Here is a 24,554-nt window from a genome sequence, read left to right on the forward strand (position 1 = left end):
GTGTTTAGTCTTTTGAAGAACTACCAGGCTGTTTCCCAAAGTAGCTGCATCATTTTGCCACTGGCAGTGGTGTTATGTGTGAGAGTTCTGATTTCTTTACATCCTCTCAAACACTTATTTTCTCCTTTTGATGATAGCCTGTCTTTTGATTTTAGTATGAATCTGACAGCTGTTTTGTTCTTTTTCCTGATCGTTTTGGCTATTCTGGGTCCCTTGAATTTCCAAATGAGTTTTAGAGTCTGTAAATCTTTGCAAAAAAAAAAAAAAAAAAAAGCCAGCTGGGATTTTGATAGGGATTGTGTTGAATCTGTTGAGGAAAATTGCCATCTTAACAATACTATCTTCAAGTCCATGAACAAGGGATGCTTTCCATTCACTTTGGTCTATTTTATTTTTTTCAACAATGTTCTATAGTTTTCAGAGTCTAAGTTTTGTACCTTGTTAAATTTATTCCTAAATATTTTATTCTTTTTGATGCCATTGTAAAAGAAATTGTTGTCTCAAATCCATTTTCAGAATGGTAAGCTCTTAATATACTTATTTTCTTTCATTTAAACCTAACCACTAGTGTAAGAGGTAAGTATTATTTATTTTTGTGGATGAGAAAATAAGCTTAAAGAATTTAAATGATTTTGCCCACAAGACAACCAAGTCAGTATCTCTGAGAAGACATCTGGATAAATGAAGAGGCAGTTCACACACCTGACTACAAAACCTCGCATGCTTTTGTTTTCCATTTGAAACCCAGGATGCAGTGCCAGGAAAGCGGGAGGGGAAAGTCGAGGTGTCTCAAGTGAATGAGCCATGCCAAAAAGACGGTTGGATCCTGCATAGTGGTGAGAGGGGTGATTCATTCTGCCTCATCTTTTAAGCTGTCTGGAGGTATTTGGAGGCAGTTTGATTTAGAGATTAAAGACTCTGGTCCTGGATTTGAGCTTGGGCTTCACTATTTAACTTGCTATATGACTCGGCAAGTTACTTTGATTCTCTAGCTTTCATTTTCTTCTCCTGCTCCTATAAAACAGTTGTAAAGCCCTACCTACCTGGTGGGGTTGTTGTTAAAAAGATTAAATCAAATACCATTCTTGTTTGCAGAGCTCAGGGCCTACCACACGGTAAATTGTCAATTAAATATTAACTGCAGGCCGGGCGTGGTGGCTCACGCCTATAACCACAGCACTTTGGGAGGCCGAGGCAGGCAGATCACGAGGTCAGGAGTTCGAGACCAGCCTGACCAACATGGCGAAACCCTGCCTCTACTAAAAATACAAAAAATTAGCCAGGCATGGTGGCATGCGCCTGTAATCCCAGCAACTCAGGAGGCTGAGGCAAGAGCATCACTTAAACTCAGGAGACAGAGGTTGCAGTGAGCTGAGATCCCGCCACTGCATTCCAGCCTGGGCAACAGAGTGAGATTCCATCTCAAAAAAATAAAGTTAACTGCAATTGTTCTTTTGCTTATAGCTTTATTCGTACTCCATGCTTATTTTTCTCTTTTCAGTACAAGTTCAGGGACCTAACTGTGGAAGAACTAAAGAACGTAAATGTATTTTTCCCACATTTCAAATATTCCATGGACACCTATGGTAAGAATCATATCCTCTAGTTTAAATGCTGCATTATTTGAACTACTAATTTTTGGTCCTAAAGAGCTGCAAAATTGTAATTTCTCTTTTTCTCTTTTATCCTCTGATTTTCAGCTATACTTTATGACCTGCAATTTCTGAGAAAGCTTAAATTAATACATTATATCTTGTATTAGTTTTCTATTGCTGCTGTAACAAACTACCACAAACTTAGTGGCTTTAAAAAACACATTTACTGTGTTATAATTCTGTAGGCAAGAAGTCCAACACAAATTTCTATAGCTTAGAAAGTGAACTACAGGTTTGACTTGGCTAAAATCCAGGTGTCAACTGCCTTTGTTTCTGGAGGCTCTGGGAGATAATGTTTCCTTGCCTTTTTCAGTTTCTAGAGGTCACCCACATTCCTGGGCTCTTGGTCTCCTTTCTCCATCTTCAAAGCCAGCAGTATTGCATGTCTCTAACCATTCTTCTATAGTCAAATCACCCTCTGACCACAGCTGGGAAAGATTCTCTGCTTTTAAGGACCAATGTGATTAGATTAGACCCACCCCAGTAATACAGGATAATTTCTTCATCTCAGACTCCTTAATTCTTTTAAGGCTAGCCAAGTGATCAGAGTCACTAATCACATCTAAAAAATCCCTTTGCCAAGTAAGGTGACATATTCACAGGTTCCAAGGGTTGGATATGGACATCTTTAGAGGACCTTTATTCGGCCTATCATATATATATGGTTGATTCTAAATTATTAACAGTTTTAGTTATCCTGTTCACTGAATAATAAGAATTTGGTTTTCTAAGAAATATTTTACTTTATTATCTTTATCTTTCTTTTTTTTTTTTGAGACGGAGTCTTGCTCTGTCACCCAGGCTGGAGTGCAGTGGCACGATCTCGGCTTACTGCAACCTCTGCCTCCTATGTTCAAGCAATTCTCCTGCCTCAGCCTTCCAAGTAGCTGGGATTACAGGCACCCACCACCATGCCCGGCTAATTTTCTTGTATTTTTAGTAGAGATGGGGTTTCACCATGTTGGCCAGTCTGGTCTCAAATTCCTGACCTCAATTGATACATCCACCTCGGCCTCCCAAAGTGCTGGGATTACAGGCGTGAGCCACTGTGCCCGGCCATGGGCTCTTTTATGAAGATACTAATCTCATTCATGAGGGCCCAAAGGCCCTCCTCCAAGGTAGTTTGATTGTTTGAAACCAGAGATAGTGTTTCCTGTACTCAATCCTGACATTAGGGCATTGATTCTCTATCAGTGTGTCCCAGTTATTGATGGGAAAGTTGAAATTTCAGAGATATGAATGTTGAAAAAAGGTTGAGAATAATGGAATTGGAGAAACCAAAGAAGGTAATTACTGATCTAACAGGTTGCTTTAGAAAGCAATGCTGGCACTTTTTCTTCTGATTCTAAAAGTGACTATAACTGATTTTGTTACATGTGATAATGTTTTTTTGTTTGTTTGTTTTTTGGTTTTTGGTTTGTTTTAGCAGGAGACCGGAGGTTGGTTGGTTGGTTTGTTTGTTGAGACGTAGTCACTGTCTTTTGCCCAGGCTGAAGTGTAGTGGCACGATCTCAGCTCACTGCAACCTCCCCCTCCCGGGTTCAAGCAATTCTCGTGCGTCAGTCTCTCCAGTAGCTGGAACTACAGGTGCATGCCACCATGCCCTGCTAATTTTTGTATTTTTAGTAGAGATGAGGTTTCACCATGTTGGCCAGGCTGGTCTCGAACTCCTGACCTCAAGTAATCCATCCACCTTGGCCTCCCAAAGTGCTGGGATTACAGGCATGAGCCACTGTGCCAGACCTGGAATTTTACTGTTACTCAAATCAGTTTCCCCAAGCATTGTGAGAACAGTTTTTAATGACAGCTTGGTGGGTAGGGGGAAGCCAGTGAGCCAGGAGTGCTGATTGGTTAGGTAGAAGATGAAATCATGGCAAGTTGAAGTTGTCCTCTTGCTCTAGGTCACTTCCTGGGTTGGGGCCACAAGATCAGATGAGCCAGTTTATCAATCTGGGTGGTGCCAGCTGATCCATCAAGTGTAGGGCCTGCAAAATATCTCAAGCACTGATCTTAGGAGCAGTTTAGGGAGGACCAGAATCTTGTAAGCCTCCAGGTGCATGATTACTAAACCATTATTTTTATTTTATTTTACTTTATTTACTTATTTATTTTTTTGAGATGGAGTCTCGCTCTATTGCCCAGGCTGGAGTACAGTGGTGTGATCTTGGCTCACTGCAACCTCTGCCTCCTGGCTTCAAGTTATTCTCCTGCCTCAGCCTCCTGAGTAGCTGGGAACCACCATACCCGGCTGATAGAGATAGGGTTTCATCATGTTGCCCAAGCTGGTCTTGAACTTCTGACCTCAAGTAATCCACCTGCCTCAGCCTCTCAAAGTGCTGGGATTACAGGTGTGAGCCACCGCGCCCGGCCATAAACCATAATTTTTAATTTTGTGCCTAATTTGTTAGTCTTGCAAAGGCAGTCTAGTCCTCAGGCAAGAAGGAAGTTTGTTTTGGGAAAGGGCTGTTATTGTCTTTGTTTTAAACTATAAATTATAAATTAAGTTCTTCCCAAAGTGAGTTCAGCCTATGCCCAGGAAGGAACAAGGACAGCTTAAAGGTTAGAAGGAAGACGGAGTTGGTTAGGTTAGATCTTTTTCGCTGTCTCAGTCATAATTTTGCAAAGGCAATTTCAACCCCTCCCTTTGGATTTTTAAAACACCTTAATCTTAAGGTGTTGGCTAATGAAAATGGGAAAAGGCCGTCAATCACTCTGGCTTCTTCCTGCTGACAGGGGGCGTAGTGGAGGTAGGTGTTGACACCGAGGTGAGAGGAGTGGAACTGCTTTGCAACTGACATGTGACAATTACTTAATAATGACCCCACATATTATAGTACTTCTTAAAAGTTTTCAAATTCTCTCATTTGATCCTTATGACAACTTTGTAAGGCAGTCTTATTATCTTTATTTTATAGATGATAAAACTGAAGATCAAAGATGATTAAAGTCACCAAAAGTCATATTCCTCTAAGTGGGGAAGGTGGCCCTAGAACTTGGAGTTTCAGTAGCAAAGTCCTGTATTCTTTCAGCTACCCTTACTGCTTTCTAAGTAAACAACATCTAGTCATTTCCTCTTGTTGACAGATTTACTGATTCCTAGATTATGTTTAGAGATTGTGTGTGTATTTGTGTGTGTATTCATGAGCACACACGTGCACACTTACATACTTTACTACAGTTCTTTCTGTTTCTGATTGCACATTTTGGGACTTTTTTTTTTCTTCTAGTTTTTAAAGATAGTTCTCAGAAAGACCTGCTGAATTTTACTGGCACAATTCCTGTGATGTATCAGGGTAAGTGTGGAAGTTGAAAAAATGTGTGAGTTTTCTAAAAGAGCAGTTCATTTAATAACTTAAATTTGTTTATGCCATAACATTCTTAAAGTATTGTTACAGATATATGACCTATACAGAACCTTACTGAATCTGTTCCAGTCAAGGAAGGCCTATATTAATCTCAACAAGTTCAGTTCAATTCAACAAATACTTACTGTCAACTAGATAAATCAAATAGAATAGCGTAACTTTGATCTCTTAAAAAGAGTTCAGCATTGTATAATGAGAATACATTGCCCAAAAGACACTAGGAAGCTGCATTTGGGGGGACTTCTTTCAAAGTAGGTGCTTCTTTGTGGTAGCTCCTGGATTATCACAAACTCCCTACTACTGCTACTCTGGAAGGCTCCAGGATACAAAGGAAAGCAAGACAGACATAGGCCTGCCCTTGGGGAGAGTTACTTTTTTCTTCATTACATCTATATTTTGTTCCCCTCCTTTCCTCTCTATGTGATATAGCATTATCTCCATTCCATAGGTGAAACCGAATCTTAGCCTGGTCTGATTTACCTAAGATCACACAGCTAGTGTTAGCCTGAAACTCAGACTCCTACAAGAAAATTTTACAACACAGAGGCCATTAAAGCCCAAAGAAAGGAACACATTTTAGAGTGACCTAGCAGTTTAGAATAGCTAAGTGTTTGCCCAAAAATAAAGGAAAACAAATCACTGACTTTTCTTATAGTTAACTCTTCCCATTTTTCCAGACCTACTTCTCCTGTGTTCATCAAGGACTAACCTTTCAGATAAGAATCACAAGAGGTTACTTATATATAGTATGATTTTAAGAACACCAGTGAATCTTTGTTTCCAAATATTTATTTGAAGTGGTGCCTGAAATTTCACCATTAGAAATTCACTGTTCTTGCCAGGTGTGGTGGCTCATGCCTGTAATCCCAGCACTTTGGGAGGCCTAGATGGGCAGATCACTTGAGGTCAGGAGTTCAAGACCAGCCCGGCCAACATAGTGAAATCCCATCTCTACTAAAAATACAAAAATTAGGCCTGATGGCACGCGCCTGTAATCCCAGCTACTCAGAAGGCTGAGGCAGGGGAATCTCTTGAACTTGGGAGACGGAGGTTGCAGTGAGCTGAGATTGTGCCACTGCACTCCAGCCTGGGTGACAGAGTGAGACTCAGTCTCAATAAAAAAAAAGTTCACTGTTCTTTTGAAATGCAAATAATCCCAGGAAGAATAACATCCATAATCACTAATACACAGTTATGTGCTTAAAGGACATTTTTGGTATTTGTTGAATAGTTGAGTTAGTTTGATTATTGACTGAAGGGCTTAGGAATAAGTGGCTTACTGGGGCATTTGAAACAGAAGATATACTGAAAGGGGGGCTGAGAAAGATCTGGAAACCAAATAGGGAGAGAACAGCGTACTTTGATCTCTTAAAAAGAGTTCAGCATTGTGCAATGAGAATACATTGCCCAAAAGACACTAGGAAGCTGCATTTGGGGGGACTTCTTTTAAAGTAGGTGCTTCTTTGTGGTAGCTCCTGGATTATCACAAACCCCCTTAATTCCCCACTCCCCACCCCCAGTCATAACTTGTTGCTAGAGATGCACTCATGTTTTGTTCTGCTTCTGTGTATGTCCCACCATGATACCTCCTTTTGCAATAGCAGGCACTCAGGAAATGTGTAGGAATTCATTTTGTTTTTATGCCTAGGAGAATGGATGGAGACGAATGCAGCTAGCCAGGGGATCCATGCAGAGATTGCAGTGAGGTAGGCAGAACAGGCATAGAGTTGATTTTTCTTTTCTTTCCTTGCTTTTCCCTGCCAAGCTTTCAGACTGTTTCCTGGCTGCGTAGAGGATTTTACTCAGACCTGTTCCCCTTAAGTTGTATTCTGAATTTATCTTGGTTAGATGTTGAAAAGAAAGGTAAGGGAAGGGTATTAGGGAAAGGAGGAAGGGAGAGGAAGAGGGAAGGAAACTGATTAAGGTGATTCATTCTGAGAGATAAAAGCCAATTCTTAACCCACCCCAGTGTTTTCAAGGGTAGTTGCATATTAACAGAGGAGCTTGTGAATTTAAATAAATTACTGCTTAGTAGTATTTCCATTTCTAATACAGCGTAGGGAGGTAACATGAGGGCAGAAAGGTTATCTTAATACCATTGGTAAAATCCCGCCGCTGATTGGCACTATGCCTGTCCTGCAGTCATTGAGTTATGTCATTGATTCTTATGCTGGGGTCTTCCTCAGGTGCTCCCCCCACCTTTTTTTTCTGCATTACACTTTTCCTTTGCTTTGGAATTATATCAACTCAATGTGAATGCATACTAATTATTTCCTGCTGGTCAGAAGGTCAGAATGTATGTTATCTTTCTCATCTGTAAAATGGGCCAATAGTAGAGCCTGCCTCAGAGTTGTACGGCTTAAATGAATTACAGTAAGTAAAGCTCTTGGCATAGTGCCTGGCATATAGTGTGTGCCAGTATATGCTCAGTAAATGTGGCCATTATTATTTGTCTGCCTTTATTTTATTTATTTATTTTTTTTTTGGTGATGGAGTTTTGCTCTTGTTGCCCAGGCTGGAGTGCAATGGTATGATCTCGGCTCACTGCAACCTCCACCTCCTGGGTTCAAGCGATTCTCCTGCCTCAGTCTCCTGAGTAGCTGGGATTACAGGTGTGCACCACCATGCCCGGCTAATTTTGTATTTTTAATAGAGATGGGGTTTCTGCATGTTGGTCAGGCTGGTCTTGAACTCCTGCCCTCTGGTGATCTGCCCGCCTCTGCCTCCCAAAGTGCTGGGATTACAGGCATGAGCTACCGCGCTCGGCCTTGTCTGCCTTTATTACTCTCTTTTAGTTAACTAGTTTTATTAGTGTAATGATTATACATGCTTAGGCTAAAAAACATTTACACATTTGGGAAGGGATGAAGTGAAGCCTGTATCTATCCTCCCATCTACATGGAACTTCTGTTAATATTACTTTATGTTTACCTCTAGAAATTTTTGGTATTATTTCTTATACAGCCAACATTGTGTTAAGTCATAATGATACTTTTTCTTCAAACACTCATTTTTTAGAGATGTATGTAATCTTTTTTTTCTTTTACTTTTTTTTGAGACGGAGTCTCGCACTGTCGCCCAGGCTGGAGTGCAGTGGCGCGATCTTGGCTCACTGCAAACGTCGCCTCCCAGGTTCACGCCATTCTCCTGCCTCAGCCTTCTGAGGAGCTGGGACTACAGGCGCCCGCCACCACACCTGGCTAATTTTTTGTATTTTTAGTAGAGATGGGGTTTCACTGTGTTAGCCAGGATGGTCTCGATCTCCTGATCTCGTGATCTGCCCGCCTCGGCTTCCCAAAGTGCTGCGATTACAGATGTGAGCCACCATGCCTGGCCTCTTTTTTTTCTTCTGAGAGAGAGGGTGTTGCTCTGTTGCCTAGGCTAGAGTACAGTGGTGTGATCATAGCTAACTGTAACCTCAAATTTCTGGGCTCAATCATTCTTCCCGCCTCAGCCTCCTGAGTAGCTAGGACTACAGATATGTGCTACCACACCAGGGTCTTGCGTTGTTGCCCAGGCTGGTCTTGAAGTCCTGGTCTCAAGCTGTCCTCCCATTTTGGCCTACCAATATATCATCTTAATATCACACCTATCTAAACTTTGTTTACATCCAACTTAAGTTACGTTCTTCTGATATAATTCCTTTAAATCTGAGGACTTTTTATCAGGAGTTCAGACTCTTCAGTGCTGAATTACTAAAAGCTAGATGTGCAGGGTAGGAGTCAAGGTATTTGCTGATGGGAAAGAGGGAAGGAAGAAGAGACTAGTGAACTAGTGGTGAAATGTTACCATTTAGACACAGGAATCTGAGTCACCAGGTGCTTTGCCAGTCATGGGCTGTTAAAATGCATGAATACTGCTGGGGAGGGGCATTGGTGGAGGCAGATCCTTGATCAACCAGGGGAATACCTTCAATAGACATTTTTTGTTTTGTTTTGTTTTTTGAGACAGAGTCTTGCGCTGTCACCCTGGCTGTAGTGCAGTGGCGCAATCTCGGCTCACTGCAACCTCTGCCTCTTGGGTTCAAGCCATTCTCGTGCCTCAGCCTCCCAAGTATGTGGGATTACAGGTGCTTGCCACCATGCCCGGTTAACTTTTTGAATTTTTAGTGGAGACGGGGTTTCACCATGTTGGTCAGGCTGATCTCGAACTCCTGACCTCAAGTGGTCAAACCACCTCAAAAGTGCTGGGATTACAGGTGTGAGCCACTACGCCCGGCCTTCAATAGATATTTCTTTCCTTTTCTTTAATGTGTAGTGATTAATGTAGGAAGTGACTCCATCAGGATTTGGGCTGCCACTCTGGCTATATTAGTAAACATTTTTGAAAATTTGATTTTTTTTGAGAGGCAGGGTGAATGATTTAGCCATTGTTTTAATTAAACTTACTCAAGTGTTATACCAGTGATCTAATAGGAAAATATTTCCAATGTGAATGTGGATGAAATTGGGGGAATAGGCCTTGATTAACATTAATCCTTTATATGTAAACCTGACTAGACTACTCATTTCTTTTCTTTTTTTTTTTTTTTTGAGACGGAGTCTCGCTCTGTCACCCAGGCTGGAGTGCAGTGGCGCAATCTCGGCTCACTGCAAGCTCCGCCTCCCGGGTTCACGCCGTTCTCCTGCCTCAGCCTCTCCTAGTAGCTGGGACTACAGGCGCCCGCCACCACGCCCGGCTAATTTGTTGTATTTTTAGTAGAGACGGGGTTTCACCGTGGTCTCGATCTGCTGACCTCGTGATCCACCTGCCTCGGCCTCCCAAAGTGCTGGGATTACAAGCGTGAGCCACCGCACCTGGCCTTCATTTCTTTTCTTTTCTTTTTTCTTTTTTTTTTGAGACAGGGTCTCACCCCGTAACCCAAGCTGGAGTGCAGTGACACAATCATGGTTTACTTCAAACTTGACCTACCAGGCTCAAGTCATCCGCCCATCTCAGCCTCCCCAGTAACTGGGACTATAGGTGTGTGCCACCACACCCAGCTAATTTTAAAATTTTTTTGTAGAGATGGGGTTCCTCCATGTTGCCTAGGCTGGTCTGAAACTGCTGGGCTCCTGCAATCTGCTCACCTCAGCCTCCCAAAGTGCTGGGATTACAGGCTTCAGCCACCACCCCAGCCTACTCATTTCTTAAAATGCCGCCTAGCTATATTATAATGTGTGTGCTTTATTAGTGTTTGAAGCTATGTTTCTTTTGTCTCAAATAGGTAATACATATAACGTACCAATTCGTTTCTGGATTTTGGATTCTCACCCTTTCGCTCCCCCTATTTGCTTCTTGAAGCCAACTGCAAATATGGGAATCTTAGTCGGAAAACATGTGGATGCTCAAGGCAGAATATATTTGCCCTATCTCCAAAACTGGAGCCATGTAAGATCAATTTGGATTTTCTACAGAAAGCTTTTTTTTTTTTAAATACTTGTCATTGATTTTGCTGGTACAAATAAGTATGATACTGCATTTTCTTTCAATATTCTTCATGTGGTCTTTGGAAGTAATTTGAAATTGAGCTCTCTAGGGTTACCCAAGTCCCAGAACCCTGATGACAACTGCCTGTACAAAGCTGCTCCCTCCAGGTTTTGGAGCCAACTGTTTGCTCCCTGTCTTTTTATAGTCATTTCCCACTTAAGAAAGTACAGGAGAAGCTACTAGCAAGTGATTGGGGCATTATTTCCAAGTCCCTTCCTGTTACAGATTTTTATGTTATATTTATTTGTAGTTTTGCCTGTTTTTGACTTTCATATAAGTTGAATCATACTGTATGTAATCTTTTGTGACATGCTTTGTTTTAACCAATATTAAGTTTTAAAAAGTCATCCACATTGATCTATATAACTGTAGTATTTGTTTTATGTCCTCATGTTATATAATTTTGTATTCTGCATTTTTCATTGACCCTTATATTGAGCATTTCTCCATGTTAAACCATTTTCAAAATACATGGTTTTTAATGGTTGCCTGATGATCCAGCATAAAGATATTGCGTATTGTATTTACAAATTGCCCTGTCGTAAGACATTTAATGATGAACATCTTTAAATGTAAATGTTTGTATATATCTAATATATCTTTGATAATTTCCTAATGATAAATCTCTTGGAATAGAATTATTGGACCAAAGGTTTTCAATATTTTCAAGATTTTCTTATATATTACTAAATTGGCCTCCAAAAGGGTACACAAAATGATACATTTCTATAATCAGTAGAAATCAGTGTAGGAGGGTACCTATTTTACAGTACCTTTTCTCTAATAGAAGGTATTATTCTTAAAACAAACCTTTGTTTATCTTCTATACATTGGTTTAGACAGATGTATAGTATTCTCTCATTTTTGTAAATAATTAAAAATTTGTATAACAGGATAATTTATAATATGTTTATATGTACCCAGAAAGCTAGTAGGGCTGGAGGACAGGGGTATGTTGGAGTCCAGTGAGGTTGGAGTAAAGAATGCCTTAGGATTATCACTTCTTATTTTATAGACAGCTTATAAAAAGGTGTATAATTGTAGATGCATTTTACTTTGTTTTATGGTTTTCTATATTTTTATATAGAAAACATTTAAAAAGAAGAAAAAAGAAATAGAAAAACAAAGGACATACTTCAGATTATCTATCAGTAGTAGGAGTTGACATTTTACTTTGTGAACATTTATGTTATTTGCATTACCTGATGATTTAAATAAGATTGCCAGTTAAATGTGATGAATGGGGCATAATAAAAATTTGTCAGTTGGAAGGACAAAAATGGATCTTACTCTTAATTTTCAGTTGTTTGGTTATTTGAGAAATTGAAATCATTTTCATTTACTTATCAATCATACGTTTCTTCCCTTTTGAATTGTGTTTCTCTCCTCCATCCATTGTTACACCCTTCTTTAAACAAAACAAAACTATCCTCGAGTAGTATTTTGACATTTGTACCATGTTGCAGGAATTCATGTATCCTGTTTCTTCTCTCTGGTTTTCATTGGCATCTCTTTTCATAATTTTGTTTGTTTAATATATCCTCGGGGATAGTCTTATAATCTAGTGAAAGTTGTGCTTAATTTTAGTTTAGACAGTTCTGATTTTATTTTACTGTTCTGAGCCTCTTTATCATAAGTTAAAACTAGTCTCTTTTTTTGAGACAGGGTAATGCTGTCTTCACCCATGCTGGAGTGCAGTAGCACAATCATAGCTCACTGCACCCTCAAATTCCTGGGCTCAAGTGAGTTTCCCACCTCAGCCTTCTGAGTAGCTGGGACTACAAGCATGGTCTACCATGCCCTACTAATTTTTAAATTTTTTGTACAGACAGGATCTCCCTATGTTGTCCAGGCTGGTATTGAACTCCTGGGATCAAGGCATCCTCCCACCTCAGCCTCCTAAAGTGATGGGATTACAAGTGTGAGCCACAGTGCCCCCCCTTAAAACTAGTCTTAAAAAGACATTACATTATTTAAATTGCCCTATTTAAAAGTACTGCAGCACCATTAAGTTCCACATGCAGTTGGAATTATAATTATGTAGCATAATTATATAGAACTTTGGAGCTAGAAGGAATCTAGAGGTCATCTAGGCCGGGGATTGCAATTTCTCTAAGAGATTCAGAGGGCCACGTTAGGCCTATGGAATTTGTTTGAACAGCACAGTTCGTTTTGTTTTACCTTATTTTGTTTTGTTCTTAATGTAAATTTGAATGCCTGTCGGCATGCTGTTTCCAATTTGCCACAGTAACCGTCTCTTCAGATTTTCTTGTACTTGCCAGCTTCACACATTTAATGTTATCTGCCTGGTCCCCAAAGGTATTTGAATTCTTGGCCCTAATAGCCTCTTCTTACTTTATAAATAGTGAAACTCAGACTCTGAGAAATTAAGCACTTTTTAAATGAGCATACTACTAAATATTCATAAGAATAATAATAAACATCTGTTTTACACTCACGGCGTATAGTTTGCATTCATTGACTCATTTATTGCTCATAACAACCATTTGGGATTTATTATTCACATTGTGTTACTGATGACACTGAAGCTCAGAAAGGTTAGTGAATTTCATCAAGGTTGCTTAACCAATTACATTAAAACAATATAGTACCAGATTAGATAGTATTTTATCAGTGTTAATTTTCTGATTTGATAACAGTTAAAAGGAGAATGTCTTTTTCTTTTAGGAAATATACATTAAAGTCCTTAGGGGTAAAAGGACATCATGTTTGCAGTTTACTTGTTCAGTTTGTTCAGAAAAGAGAGAGAATAAACAAGCAAATGTGATCAAATGTTAACATTTGAGTAATCTAGGTGAAGAGTGTATGTACTATTTTTGCAACTTTTCCGTAAGTCTGAAATTATTTCAAAATGAAAAGTTAAAAAAAGGAGAGTTCCTAAACCTAGGTATTCGGCTATTAAGCATATTCATGCTATTTTTCTACTTTTGGGAAATGTTGAATTAGCATTTCTTCTTCCTTTATTTTTCAGTTAAAAGTATTCAATAATTTTTCATGAAAAGCATTACAACAGTTAAAAGTATATAATTTGTATGATGGTTTTTGAAAAATGAGAGAGAACATGATTGAATACTTCTTTTTGATTAACTCTAAAAGAATGTATAGGTTAAAAAAGTTTTTTTGTTTGTTTTGTTTGGAGATGAAGTCTCACTCTGTTGCCCAAGCTGGAGTGTAGTAGTGCAACCATAACTCACTGCATCTCAAACTCCTGGGCTCAAGTGATACTCCTGCCTCAACAAAGGTAGTATTCTTCAGCAAAATTTTTGTGTAACTTTTCTGTTTTTTGTGTATTCTACAGCCTAAATCTGTCATTGTTGGATTAATTAAAGAAATGATTGCCAAGTTTCAAGAGGAACTTCCCCTGTATTCTCTATCATCATCTGATGAGGCACGGCAGGTAGACTTGCTAGCCTATATTGCAAAAATCACTGAAGGTTTGTATATTTGTCAGGCAGATTGTCTTGAGAGTTATGAGTTACCAGTTTCTCACTAAACTCCTTTACTTTCTGCCACTTGATTTTTATAAATAAATTTGTGTGCATATGTACATCTGTTTTTGAAATAAGAAATTCCTGTGCCTCAGGCCAGGCGTGGTGGCTCACTCCTGTAATCCCAGGACTTTGGGAGGCCGAGGCAGGCAGATCACCTGAGGTCAGGAGTTGGAGACCAGCTTGGCCAACATGGTGAAACCCTATCTCTACTAAAAATAAAAAAAGTAGCTGGGCATAGTGGCGGGTGCCTGTAATCCTAGCTACTTGGGTGGCTGAGGTGGGAGAATTGCTTGAACCCGGGAGGCAAAGGTTGCAGTGAGCTGAGATTGAACAAGCACTCCAGCCTGGGCAACAGAGCAAGACTCCGTCTCAAAAAAAAAAAAAAAAAAGGAAAAAAAAAAGAAATTCCTTTGCCTTTATCACAGGGTATTACCATGTAATTCCAATAAATATTATTATTTTTTATTTTTTTATTTTTTTGAGATGGAGTCTCGCTGTGTCGCCCAGGCTGGAGTGCAGTGGTACCATCTGGGCTCACTGCAACCTCTGCCTCCTGGGTTCAAGCGATTCCCCTGCTTCAGCCTCCCATGTTGCTGGGACTACAGGCATGCCTGGCCAATTTTTGTATTTTTGATAAGGATGAGGTTTTGCCATGTTGGCCAGGCTGGTTTTGAACTCCTGACCTCAGGTGATCCTCCCGCCTTGGCTTCCCAAAGTTCAGGGATTACAGGCATGAGCCACCGGGCCTGGCCAGGTTTCTTAAAGTGTAAAGAATTAGTCTTAAACAGATAAAACAGTTCTTGTATTGTTCAAAACCACTTGATGTATATTAATGATCCCATGATATGTATATGTAGCTTGTTGGCTTATTCAGTATATTGGACCAGAATATCTATGATTCTCCATGATTCTCATTAAGGATAAAGGCAAATACCTATGTTTGAAACATTTTGGTAAGGTGTTAGACATATTTTTTTATTGTAGACCAGAGCAATGAGTTGGAATATTTTTCAGAATTATGGAAATCCTACTTTTTTAGAGTCTTATACGATATTTTAAAAATGTTCAGAAAGGTACATTCTCTTCAGAAGGATAATTTCTATTTAGTCGAATATTTAATAGGAAACATCTGTCTTCCTTGCATTCATTTGTTCAGTAGTATTTTTTGCCCATTATGGACTAGCACCATATTTCTCTCTTAAGCTATGAAGCCTGCTATATATTTTTTTAAAAGATCCTAAAAAAATTCTTGATATTTTTGAATTCTCAGGATAATCCACTTTTCTTTCTAGGTGTTTCAGATATAAATTCAAAGAGCTGGGCAAATCATGAGAATAAAACAGTCAATAAAATTACTGTGGTTGGAGGTGGAGAGCTGGGTATTGCCTGCACATTAGCAATTTCAGCAAAGGTATGTAAACATAGTGGTTATAAATACATCTATCATAGTGCCACACTTCTAGGCAGGTTATGTTTTACACACCAAAAAATGCCTTCATTTTGTCATGTGGGAAAACCTTATTTTGGCTTAAAATATATTTAGTAAGTTGACAAAAAAAAATAGTTGAAAGCTTTCATCAGTGATGTTGCCTCTTAATTAGTAGTTAGGCTTAGAAAAAGTGATTTGAACAATGGGCTTATCCTCATCCAAGGGAAAGCTCAACTTGACATTCATATGACTTAGTCACAAATTATTTTGTATTTTCTGAATCATGCCACTTTAATTAAACTCTTATTTAATATAATAATTTTAGCTCTTTCTAAAATTAGCTTTTTTTTAAAAAAAAAAGATGGCCTTTTCTTACATAATTACTTTCTTTTAGGATCATAATTTCTGAGTTGATATTTTATACTAGCTTAGGGTTTGTTTTTTTCATCAGTCCTTTTTACTAGTGTCTGCATAAATTGTTTGCAGAAAGGCTTAAATGCCCTTCTAGAGAGGTTCAAAAGACCTGCCTGCCTCCCTCCAGAGCCTAGTATCATGATAACAGCATGTCTGTTGTCATTTGAGAGATGTAGCCCTGAATAGAATAGCTGTCCCTCTATGTATTTATTTGGTGGCTGGCATTAGTTTTTCTTTTCTATATATATTTGATTGTTTTGCCATCTAAATTCTTCCCTTTCCATTTAAGACTCACATATGTCTTGGAGGTGGGTTCTACTTCAGCAAATAATTAAATTATATCCATGGAGCTAGAATATCTTAAAAGCTGGCTGCTCAGAGTTAAATATGCCAACTTTTGGCATGCTATAGTTTTATTTCTTTCACCCTCCATTTGAATACACTAGTACCTCTTTTTTTTTTTTTTTTTTTAGGCGGAGTCTCGCTCTGTCACCCAGGCTGGAGTGTAGTGGTACAATCTTGGCTTACTACAGCCTCTGCCTCCTGGGTTCAAGCGATTCTCCTGCCTCAGCCTCATGAGTAGCTGGGACTACAGGCATGTGCCACGACGCCCAGCTAATTTTTGTATTTTTAGCAGAGACAGGGTTTTGCCATGTTGGCCAGGCTGGTCTCGAACTCCTGACCTCAAGTGATCCACCTGCCCTGGCCTCCCAAAGTGCTGGGATTACAAGTGTGAGCCACTGTACCTGGCACCTCTTAATTAGAATTTGAGTTGTATTCAGTCTTTTGTCACTAAATAAATGCTTCTATAAACATTTCAAGTTGCTTATTTTTTCATCTGAATTTTTATTTGGTCATACATTATTTTATTTTATTTAGACAGGGTCATGTTCTGTTGCACAGGCTGGAATGCAGTGCTGCAATCTCAGCTTACTGCACCCTCCACCTCCCCAGCTCAAGCCATCCTGCCACCTCAGCCTCCCAAGTAGCTGGGCCTACAGGCGCCAGCCACCATCCCCACTAATTCTTGTATTTTTTTGTAGAGACAGAGTTTCACCATGTTGCCCAGGCTGGTCTTGAATTCCTGGGCTCAAGCAATCTTCCTGCCTCAGCCTCCCAAAGTGCTGGGAGTACAAGCATGCCCCACTGCACCCGGCCTGGTTGTACATAATTTGAAAAAATAGTACTAGTGAGTCAGAGGGCATGAATGGTTTTTATAGCACTTATGACGTAGTGCCAGATTGCTCTTCGGAAAGGCAGAACTAATTTATGCTGCTAATAACATGCACATCAACCTGATTTTTGACATCCCTAACAGTACTAAGTTTTATTTATTTGTAATTATTTGTCTTTTTTTTTTTTTTTTTTTTGGTAAGCACAAGAAGGCATCTGAAAGTCTGAAAGTCATGGTTTTTCATTTTTGTTTTTGAGACCAGGTTTCTCTCTGTAGCCCAGGTTGGCATGCACTGGTATGATCATGGCTCACTGCAGTCTCTATCTCCTGGGCTTAAGAGATCTTCCCACCTCAGCCTCCTGAGTATCTGGGACCACAGGGCTGTGCCACTACACCCAAGTAATTTTTAATTTGTTTATAGAGATAGGTCTCCCTGTGTTGCCTAGATTGGTGTTGAACTCCTGGTTCAGACTATCGTCCTGCCTTGGCCTCCCAAAGTGCTGGGATTACAGGCATGAGTCACTGCTCCTGGCCATGTTTTTAAACTGTTAGAAGAATCTCACTGTCTTTATTTGTCTGTGAATTGTCTGGGTAGAAAATTTGCCGTTTTTCAGCTGGGCCCGGTGGCTTACACCTGTACTCCCAGCACTTTGGGAGGCCAAGGCAGGAGAATCAGTTGAGCCCAGGAGTTTGAGACCAGCCTGGGCAACACGACGAGATCCCCATTTCTACAAAAAAATTTTGTTTTGTTTTGTTTTTTTTTTTTTGGAGAGGGAGTCTCGCTCTGTCTCCCAGGCTGGAGTGCAGTAGCATGATCTCAGCTCACTGCAACCTCCATCTCCCGGGTTCAAGTGATTCTCCTACCTTAGCCTCCCGAGTAGCTGGGATTACAGGCGCGTGCCTCTACACCCAGCTAATTTTTGTATTTTTAGTAGAGAGAGAGTTTCTCTATGTTGGCCAGGCTAGTCTCGAGCTCTTGACCTCAGGTAATCTGCCTGCCTCAGCCTCCCGAAGTGCTGGGATTACAGGTGTCAGCCACTGCATCCACCCTACAAAAATTAAAAATTAGCCAGGTGTGGTGGTGCACACTGGTAGTCCCAGCAACTTGGGTGGCTGAGGATTGCTTGAGCCTGGGAGGTTGAGGCTGCAGTGAGCTGCAATTGTGCAGTTGCACCCTAGCCTGGGCGACACAGTGAGACCCTGTCTCAAAAAAAATTTCTGTTTTTCTTTTTAGACATTAATATTTTGATACAAAGTACAATATTCATAAGCCACTATTGTGACTGCAACAGTGATAGCACTCATAATAGTGGCAACAAAAGTAGTGGTGGTAGCAGCAGTAACTAACCTTTACAGAATGTTTATTAGGTACCAGGCACTTGTCTAAACACTTGACTCTTGTTTTTTTTTCTTGAAATGGAGTCTCACTCAGTCACCCAGGCTGGAGTGCAGTGGCGCAAACTTTTTTTTTTTTTTTTTTTTGAGACAAAGTCTCGCCCTGTTCCCCAGGCTGGATTGCAGTGGTGCGATCTCAGCTCACTGCAACCTCCTGCCTCCTGGGTTCAAGTGATTCTCCTTCCTTAGCCTGGGATTACAGGCGCCCGTCACCACACCTGCCTAATTTTTGTATTTTTGGTAGAGACGGGGTTTCACCATGTTGGCCAGGCTGGTCTTGAGCTCCTGACCTCAGGCAATCTGCCCGCCTCAGCTTCCCAAAGTGCTGGGATTACAGGCGTGAGCCACTGTGCCCGGCCAGTGGTGCAATCTTGACTCACTACAACCTCTGCCTCCCAGGTTCAAGCGATTCTCCCACCACAGCCTCCCAAGTAGCTGGGATTACAGGTATGTGCCACCATGCCCGGTTGATTTTTGTACTTTTAGTTGAGATGGGATTTCACTGTGTTTGTAGGCTGGTCTGGAACTCACTCCTGACCTCAGGTGATCCACCAGCCTCAGCCTCCCAAAGTGCTGGGATTATAGGCATGAGCCACCGTGCCTGGCCCACTTGACTCATTTTTACAACAACCCTTTGTTTAGGTACTGTTATTACTGCCATTTTACAAATGAAGAAACAAAGGCATAGGGAGGTTACCCAAGTTGCCCCAAATTACACTGTTAATAAATGGTGAAGCGAGAACTTAAAGACCAGGTAATCTGTTTATCAGAGCCTGTATTCTAGATCCTTACTACACAAAGTGTGGCTTTCAAACTAGCAGCATTGGTACCACCTGAGTTCTTGCTAGCAATGCATAATCCAGGACCCTTCCCAGACCTACTGAAACAAAATCTGCATTTTTTTTTTTTTGAGACGGAGTCCCACTCTGTCCCAGGCTGGAGTGCAATGGCACGATCTCCATTCACTGCAACCTCCACCTCCCGGCTTCAAGAGATTCTCCTGCCTCAGCCTCCCGAGTAGCTGGGACTACAAGCATGTGCCACCAGGCCCGGCTAATTTTTGTATTTTTGGTAGAGACAGGGTTTCACTATGTTGGCTATGGGGCTCTCAAACTCCTGAACTCAGGCAACCAACCTGCCTTGGCTTCCCAAAGTGCTCAGATTACAGGGCTAAGCCACCATGCCCGGCTAAAATCTGCATTTTAATAAAATCCCTGGTGATAATATATGCTTCACTGATTTGATTACATGGTGACATTTTAAAACTTTTTCAATCTCTGCTATAAACCACTACATTGTCTCATTGTTGTTACTGATGAATATTTTGTTGTTCCTAGTCTTATGAATATCCTTAATATTGTATTCTTTTACACATGTACTGATAAATTTGCAGGATGATTTCTATAAATGAATTGATGAATTCAAGGAGTTAATGTTTTAAATTTTTGATAGAAAATTGTCAAATTATCTTTTATTAATTATACCAGTTTATTCCCATACCCATAATATGTAAGAGTACTTATTTTCCTACACCTACTGCTGAACTTCTGGATTTTTTTGTGCCTTATAAATGAAACTGGTAACTCATAGTTTTCTTTGCATTTTCCTTATGGGTATGGTTAGCAATAAAATTAATAACTATGTTTTCGAGGGGATTACTATATGCAAGCCCTGTGTCACATAATTAATCCTTACAACCTCTTAAAGTAAGGCCGAATTCAATGACTGTCCCGGTGTTACATAGCTAATACATAGTGTAGCAGGGTTATTTTCTTTGTGTGTGTGTGTCTGTGTGTGTGTGTGTGTGTGTGTGTGTGTGTGTGTGTGTGTGTGTAGAGACGGGGTTTTGCCATGTTGCCCAGGCTGGTCTGAAACTCCTGGACTCCAGCCTATGCCGATCCTGTCCTTCCAAACTGCTGGGATTACAGGTGTGAACCACCGTGCCCAGCCAGGGTTGTTTTCTTTACCATCACACTTTCTGCCTGATAGTCTGGTAGATCTTTGGGTACTTTTTCCCGTGAATCCTAAAATAGGAGATATCCTCAAGTCTCCTACTACTTTGGAGAAAGACCTTCCATAAAGGTAAACTGATTTTTAGGAGTTTCCATGCTGTTATTTATAGTCAGCCCACTGTGCCACCCTATTTACAGGCATGTGGAGTATTTTCCATGAGATCTCTGGGGAGAGTACTGCATGATAATAGGATTTGATTTTAGATTTTATAGCTATTATACTTTTTTAAAGAAAAATCTGGCATTATTTTTTTAACTTTTCTGCTAGAAATAAGACACCAAAATAGACCCAAAAGCACTTTCAGAATGAAAATGATAACATCAAAGTGAAAACATAAATCAAGAGCAATAGCAGAAGTATTGAGTGCACCAAGTCATCTTTATTAACTCATCCCATTAAAAGAAACCTGCAGGGGCCAGGCACAGTGGCTCATGCCTGTAATCCCAGCACTTTGAGAGGACGAGGCAGGCAGATCACTTGAGGTCAGGAGTTCGAGACCAGCCTAGCCAACATGGTGAAACCCCATCTCTACCAAAAATATAAAAAATTAGCCAGGTGTGGTGGTGCGTGCCTGTAATCCCAGCTACTTGGGAGGCTGAGACAGGAGAATTGCTTGAACCTGGGAGGTGGAGGTTGCAGTGAGCTGAGCTCGTGCTACTGCACCCCAGCCTGGGCGACAGAGCAAGACTCCTTCTCAGAAAAAAAAAAAAAAAAGAAAAGAAAAGAAAAAGAAACCTGCAGAGCTGGGTGCGGTGGCTCACACCTGTAATTCCAGAACTTTGGGAGACCAAGGCGAGCACATCACCTGAAGTCAGGAGTTCGTGATGAGCCTGGCCAACATGGTGATACCCCATCTCTACTAAAATACAAAATTAGGCGGGCATGGTGGTGCATGCCTGTAATCCCAGCTATTTGGGAGGCTGAGGCAGGAAAATCACTTGAACCCAGGAGGCAGAGGTTGCAGTGAGCCGAGATTGTACCATTGCACTCCAGCCAGGGCAACAAGAGTGAAACTCCGTTCTCAAAAGAAACCCGCAATCTGTGACTTGTGAGTTAAGCCCTGTTAAAGCTTTTAGTGGTCAAGCCTAAAGGATTACTTATTGAAGTTCATAATTTCTTTTTTTTTTTTTTTTTTTGAGATAGAGTCTCGCTGTATCGCCCAGGCTGGAGTGCAGTGACACGATCTTGGCTCACTGCAATCTCTGCCTCCTGGGTTCAAGCGATTCTCCTGCCTCATCCTCCTGAGTAGCTAGGATTATAAGCATGTGCCACCATGCTCAGCTGGTTTTTGTATTTTTAGTAGAGACGGGGTTTCTCCATGTTGGCCAGGCTGGTCTTGAACTCCTGACCTCAGGTGATCCGCCTGCCTTGGCCTCCCAAAGTGCTGGGATTACAGGCCACCAAGCCCGGCCAAAATTAATAATTTCTTGCTTGCATGTCACTTTTATTGCTATTGTGTTACTTATTCTTCTTAACACTAAAAGACAGTGTATGAGCCCTGTTTATTGTCCTTTAGTCCTCATTGTTGAATGAATTTAAATTGAGTCACTGGCCATGTTCAGTGTAATGTTCTTTCTCTTACCGTACAGGGCATTGCAGACAGGCTTGTCCTTTTAGACCTCTCAGAAGGGACTAAAGGAGCCACGATGGACCTTGAAATCTTCAACCTTCCCAATGTGGAGGTCAGCAAAGGTCTGTTTATTTTGCTTAAAGATGTTTGCCTTATTAGCTCTTCATTTTTGACTCCTAGAATGTTAATGCTGAAAAGCACCTTAAAGATCACCTTGTCCAAGTCTCTCATTTTACATATTGGGAAACTAAGATCGAAATAAGTTAAATGACTTACCCAAGGAGTCATTCAGGGATTTTAACTGATTATATTAATAGGAATCAAATGAGCAAATAATTCAGATTTATTCAGATTGGTCAGAAGGAGTTATTCTTTGTTTTTGACTTATACCTCAAAATAAATTTATCTCTGATTGCCTCTTTTCTTAGAATATATTGGTTAAGAGCATTGGCTTTAGAGTTCCACAGATAGAAGTTTCCATCCCTGCTCTGCCATGATAGTGCTGACATTTGTCAGAATATATAATCTTTCAAACTTCAGTTTTTTCATCTATAAAGTAGAAATAATACCTACCTCTCGGTTTATAGCAAAGAGCTAAACCAAGAATAAGAAAAAAAAATTTAGCTGGGTGTGGTGGCTCATGTCTGTAGTCCCAAGTACATGGGAGGCTGAGGCAGAAGGATTACTTGAGCCCAGGTATTCAAGGCTGCAATGCACTAGGATTGTGACTGTGAATAGCCACCACACTCCAGCCTGAGCAACATATCGAGACCCTGTCTCTGAAAAAAAAAAAAAAAGAAAAAGAAAAAAATTCAGTTTACATTTATTGCACTAAAAATATATTGTTAAAATAAATTTTAATAATAAAAAGATTTTCTATGTCAATAACATTTGAGTGGGCCAGGTGCGGTGGCTCATGCCTGTAATCCCAGCACTTTGGGAGGCTGAGGCGGGCGGATCACAAGCTTGGGAGATCGAGACCATCCTGGCGAACATGGTGAAACCCCATCTCTACTAAAAATACAAAAAAATTAGCCGGGCACGGTGGTGGGTGCCTGTAGTCCCAGCTACTTGGAGAGGCTGAGGCAGGAGAATGGCGTGAACTCGGGAGGCAGAGCTTGCAGTGAGCCGAGATGTGCCACTGCACTCTAGCCTGGGCGACAGAGCAAGACTCCATCTCAAAAAAAAAACAAAAAATAAAAACAAAAAAAACATTTGAAATGTTAAATTTTCTATCTCTTTTTTTTTTTTTTTTTTTTTTTTTGAGTCAGGGTTTCACTCTGTCACCCAGGCGTGAGTGGCATGATTCAGCTCACTGGAACATCCACTTCCCCAGCTCAAGCTATCCTTTCACTTCTGCCTCCCAAGTAGCTCGGACTATAGACATGCGCCACCACACCTGGCTAATTTTTGTATTTTTAGTAGAGACAGGATTTGCCTTATTGCCCAGGCTGGTCTTGAATTCCTGGACTCAAGTGATCTGCCCGCCTCAGCCTCCCAAAGTACTAGGATTACAGTCATGAGCCACTGCACCCTGCCCTATCTCATTTTTTAATTTAAAAACTTACATGTATTTTATAATGTACGTAACATATTAGTATAGACATATTTATGTAGGTAAATACCATATTTGGGGATGTGGAGTTGAAAGTATTTTACCAAGGATGCATGATCCAAAAAAAAGAAAAAAGGCCACTGAACTAGAATAAATATTTCCTAAAGCCTTTTACCAAGTTATGGGTAAGGTCAGATTATAACATGCTATAGTTGTTTGGCTTTCCTTTGCCTTTCCTTAGGTCCCCTTTATTCCTTGACAGTATTTTCCAAATAATATATAAAGACATACAGTATTACAAGCCTCAATAAACTAAGGAATGGTAGTCAGAAAAGTTGAAATTATACATATCGTAAACGTTAGGTGTAAAAGTTTTAGTAAGCCTTCAGCTACCTGTAGGATACAATGAGTTCATTTTCCTTCTCTGGAAAGAGTACCATAGTTGCTTTAAGGATCTTTTTCGTAGGTCTCATGTAGAAGTTCTTTGGGGAACTGGATATTCTCTTGTGCCTGTGATTTTCAGGTACTGAAGTTCTTAAAGGACCTCTTAACTCTTCTAAATCACTTTAGGAGACTCTTCAGTATATGGACTCTAGAGGTTGTGAGGCCACGCAGGACTGAAGAAATTGTTTCTTTCTGTGTGTCTCATTAACCATCAATAGCTATTGCTTCAGATCATTGAAAGACTAGAATCCCTGGAATAGATGTGTAGTGCATGGTGCTTGCCACCAAGTAGGGAGTCAGTAATTATCTGTTGAATGTTGAATGAGTGTGTATCATCTTGAGGTAACTTTCATTCATGTTCCCCTTATTAATTGTGGTTGTACAAGGTCTTGCTCTGGGGTCCAAGCTGGAGTGCAGTGGTGCCATCATAGCTCATTGTAACCTCAAACTCCTGGGTTCAAGCGATCCTCCCACCTCAGCCTCCTAAGTAGCGTGGACTATAGGCATGTGCCACCATGCCTGGCTAATTTATTTTCATTTTTGCAGAGACAGGGTCTTG

General features: G+C 40.5%; 1 protein-coding gene across 5 annotated transcripts in view; it reads left to right on the forward strand.

Annotated features, from left to right (window-relative positions):
* Positions 1–24,554, forward strand: part of UEVLD (UEV and lactate/malate dehyrogenase domains) — a 68,478-nt gene that overhangs the window by 19,394 nt on the left and 24,530 nt on the right. For 3 of the 5 annotated variants that reach the window (XM_058446565.1, XM_058446564.1, XM_032166444.2), the window contains 6 exons: positions 1,502–1,586; positions 4,883–4,948; positions 10,227–10,390; positions 13,809–13,944; positions 15,294–15,412; positions 22,016–22,118. In XM_058446565.1, coding sequence (XP_058302548.1) covers positions 1,502–1,586; positions 4,883–4,948; positions 10,227–10,390; positions 13,809–13,944; positions 15,294–15,412; positions 22,016–22,118 — 673 coding nt within the window. Of the gene's footprint in view, positions 1–1,501; positions 1,587–4,882; positions 4,949–6,668; positions 6,727–10,226; positions 10,391–13,808; positions 13,945–15,293; positions 15,413–22,015; positions 22,119–24,554 lie in introns of those variants that run through there. The other 2 variants (XM_058446566.1, XM_032166447.2) reach the window with 2 other exon arrangements.

The sequence above is a fragment of the Hylobates moloch genome, unplaced genomic scaffold (genome assembly GCF_009828535.3).
Source record: "Hylobates moloch isolate HMO894 unplaced genomic scaffold, HMol_V3 SCAFFOLD_11, whole genome shotgun sequence".
Taxonomy (NCBI): Eukaryota; Metazoa; Chordata; class Mammalia; order Primates; family Hylobatidae; genus Hylobates; species Hylobates moloch.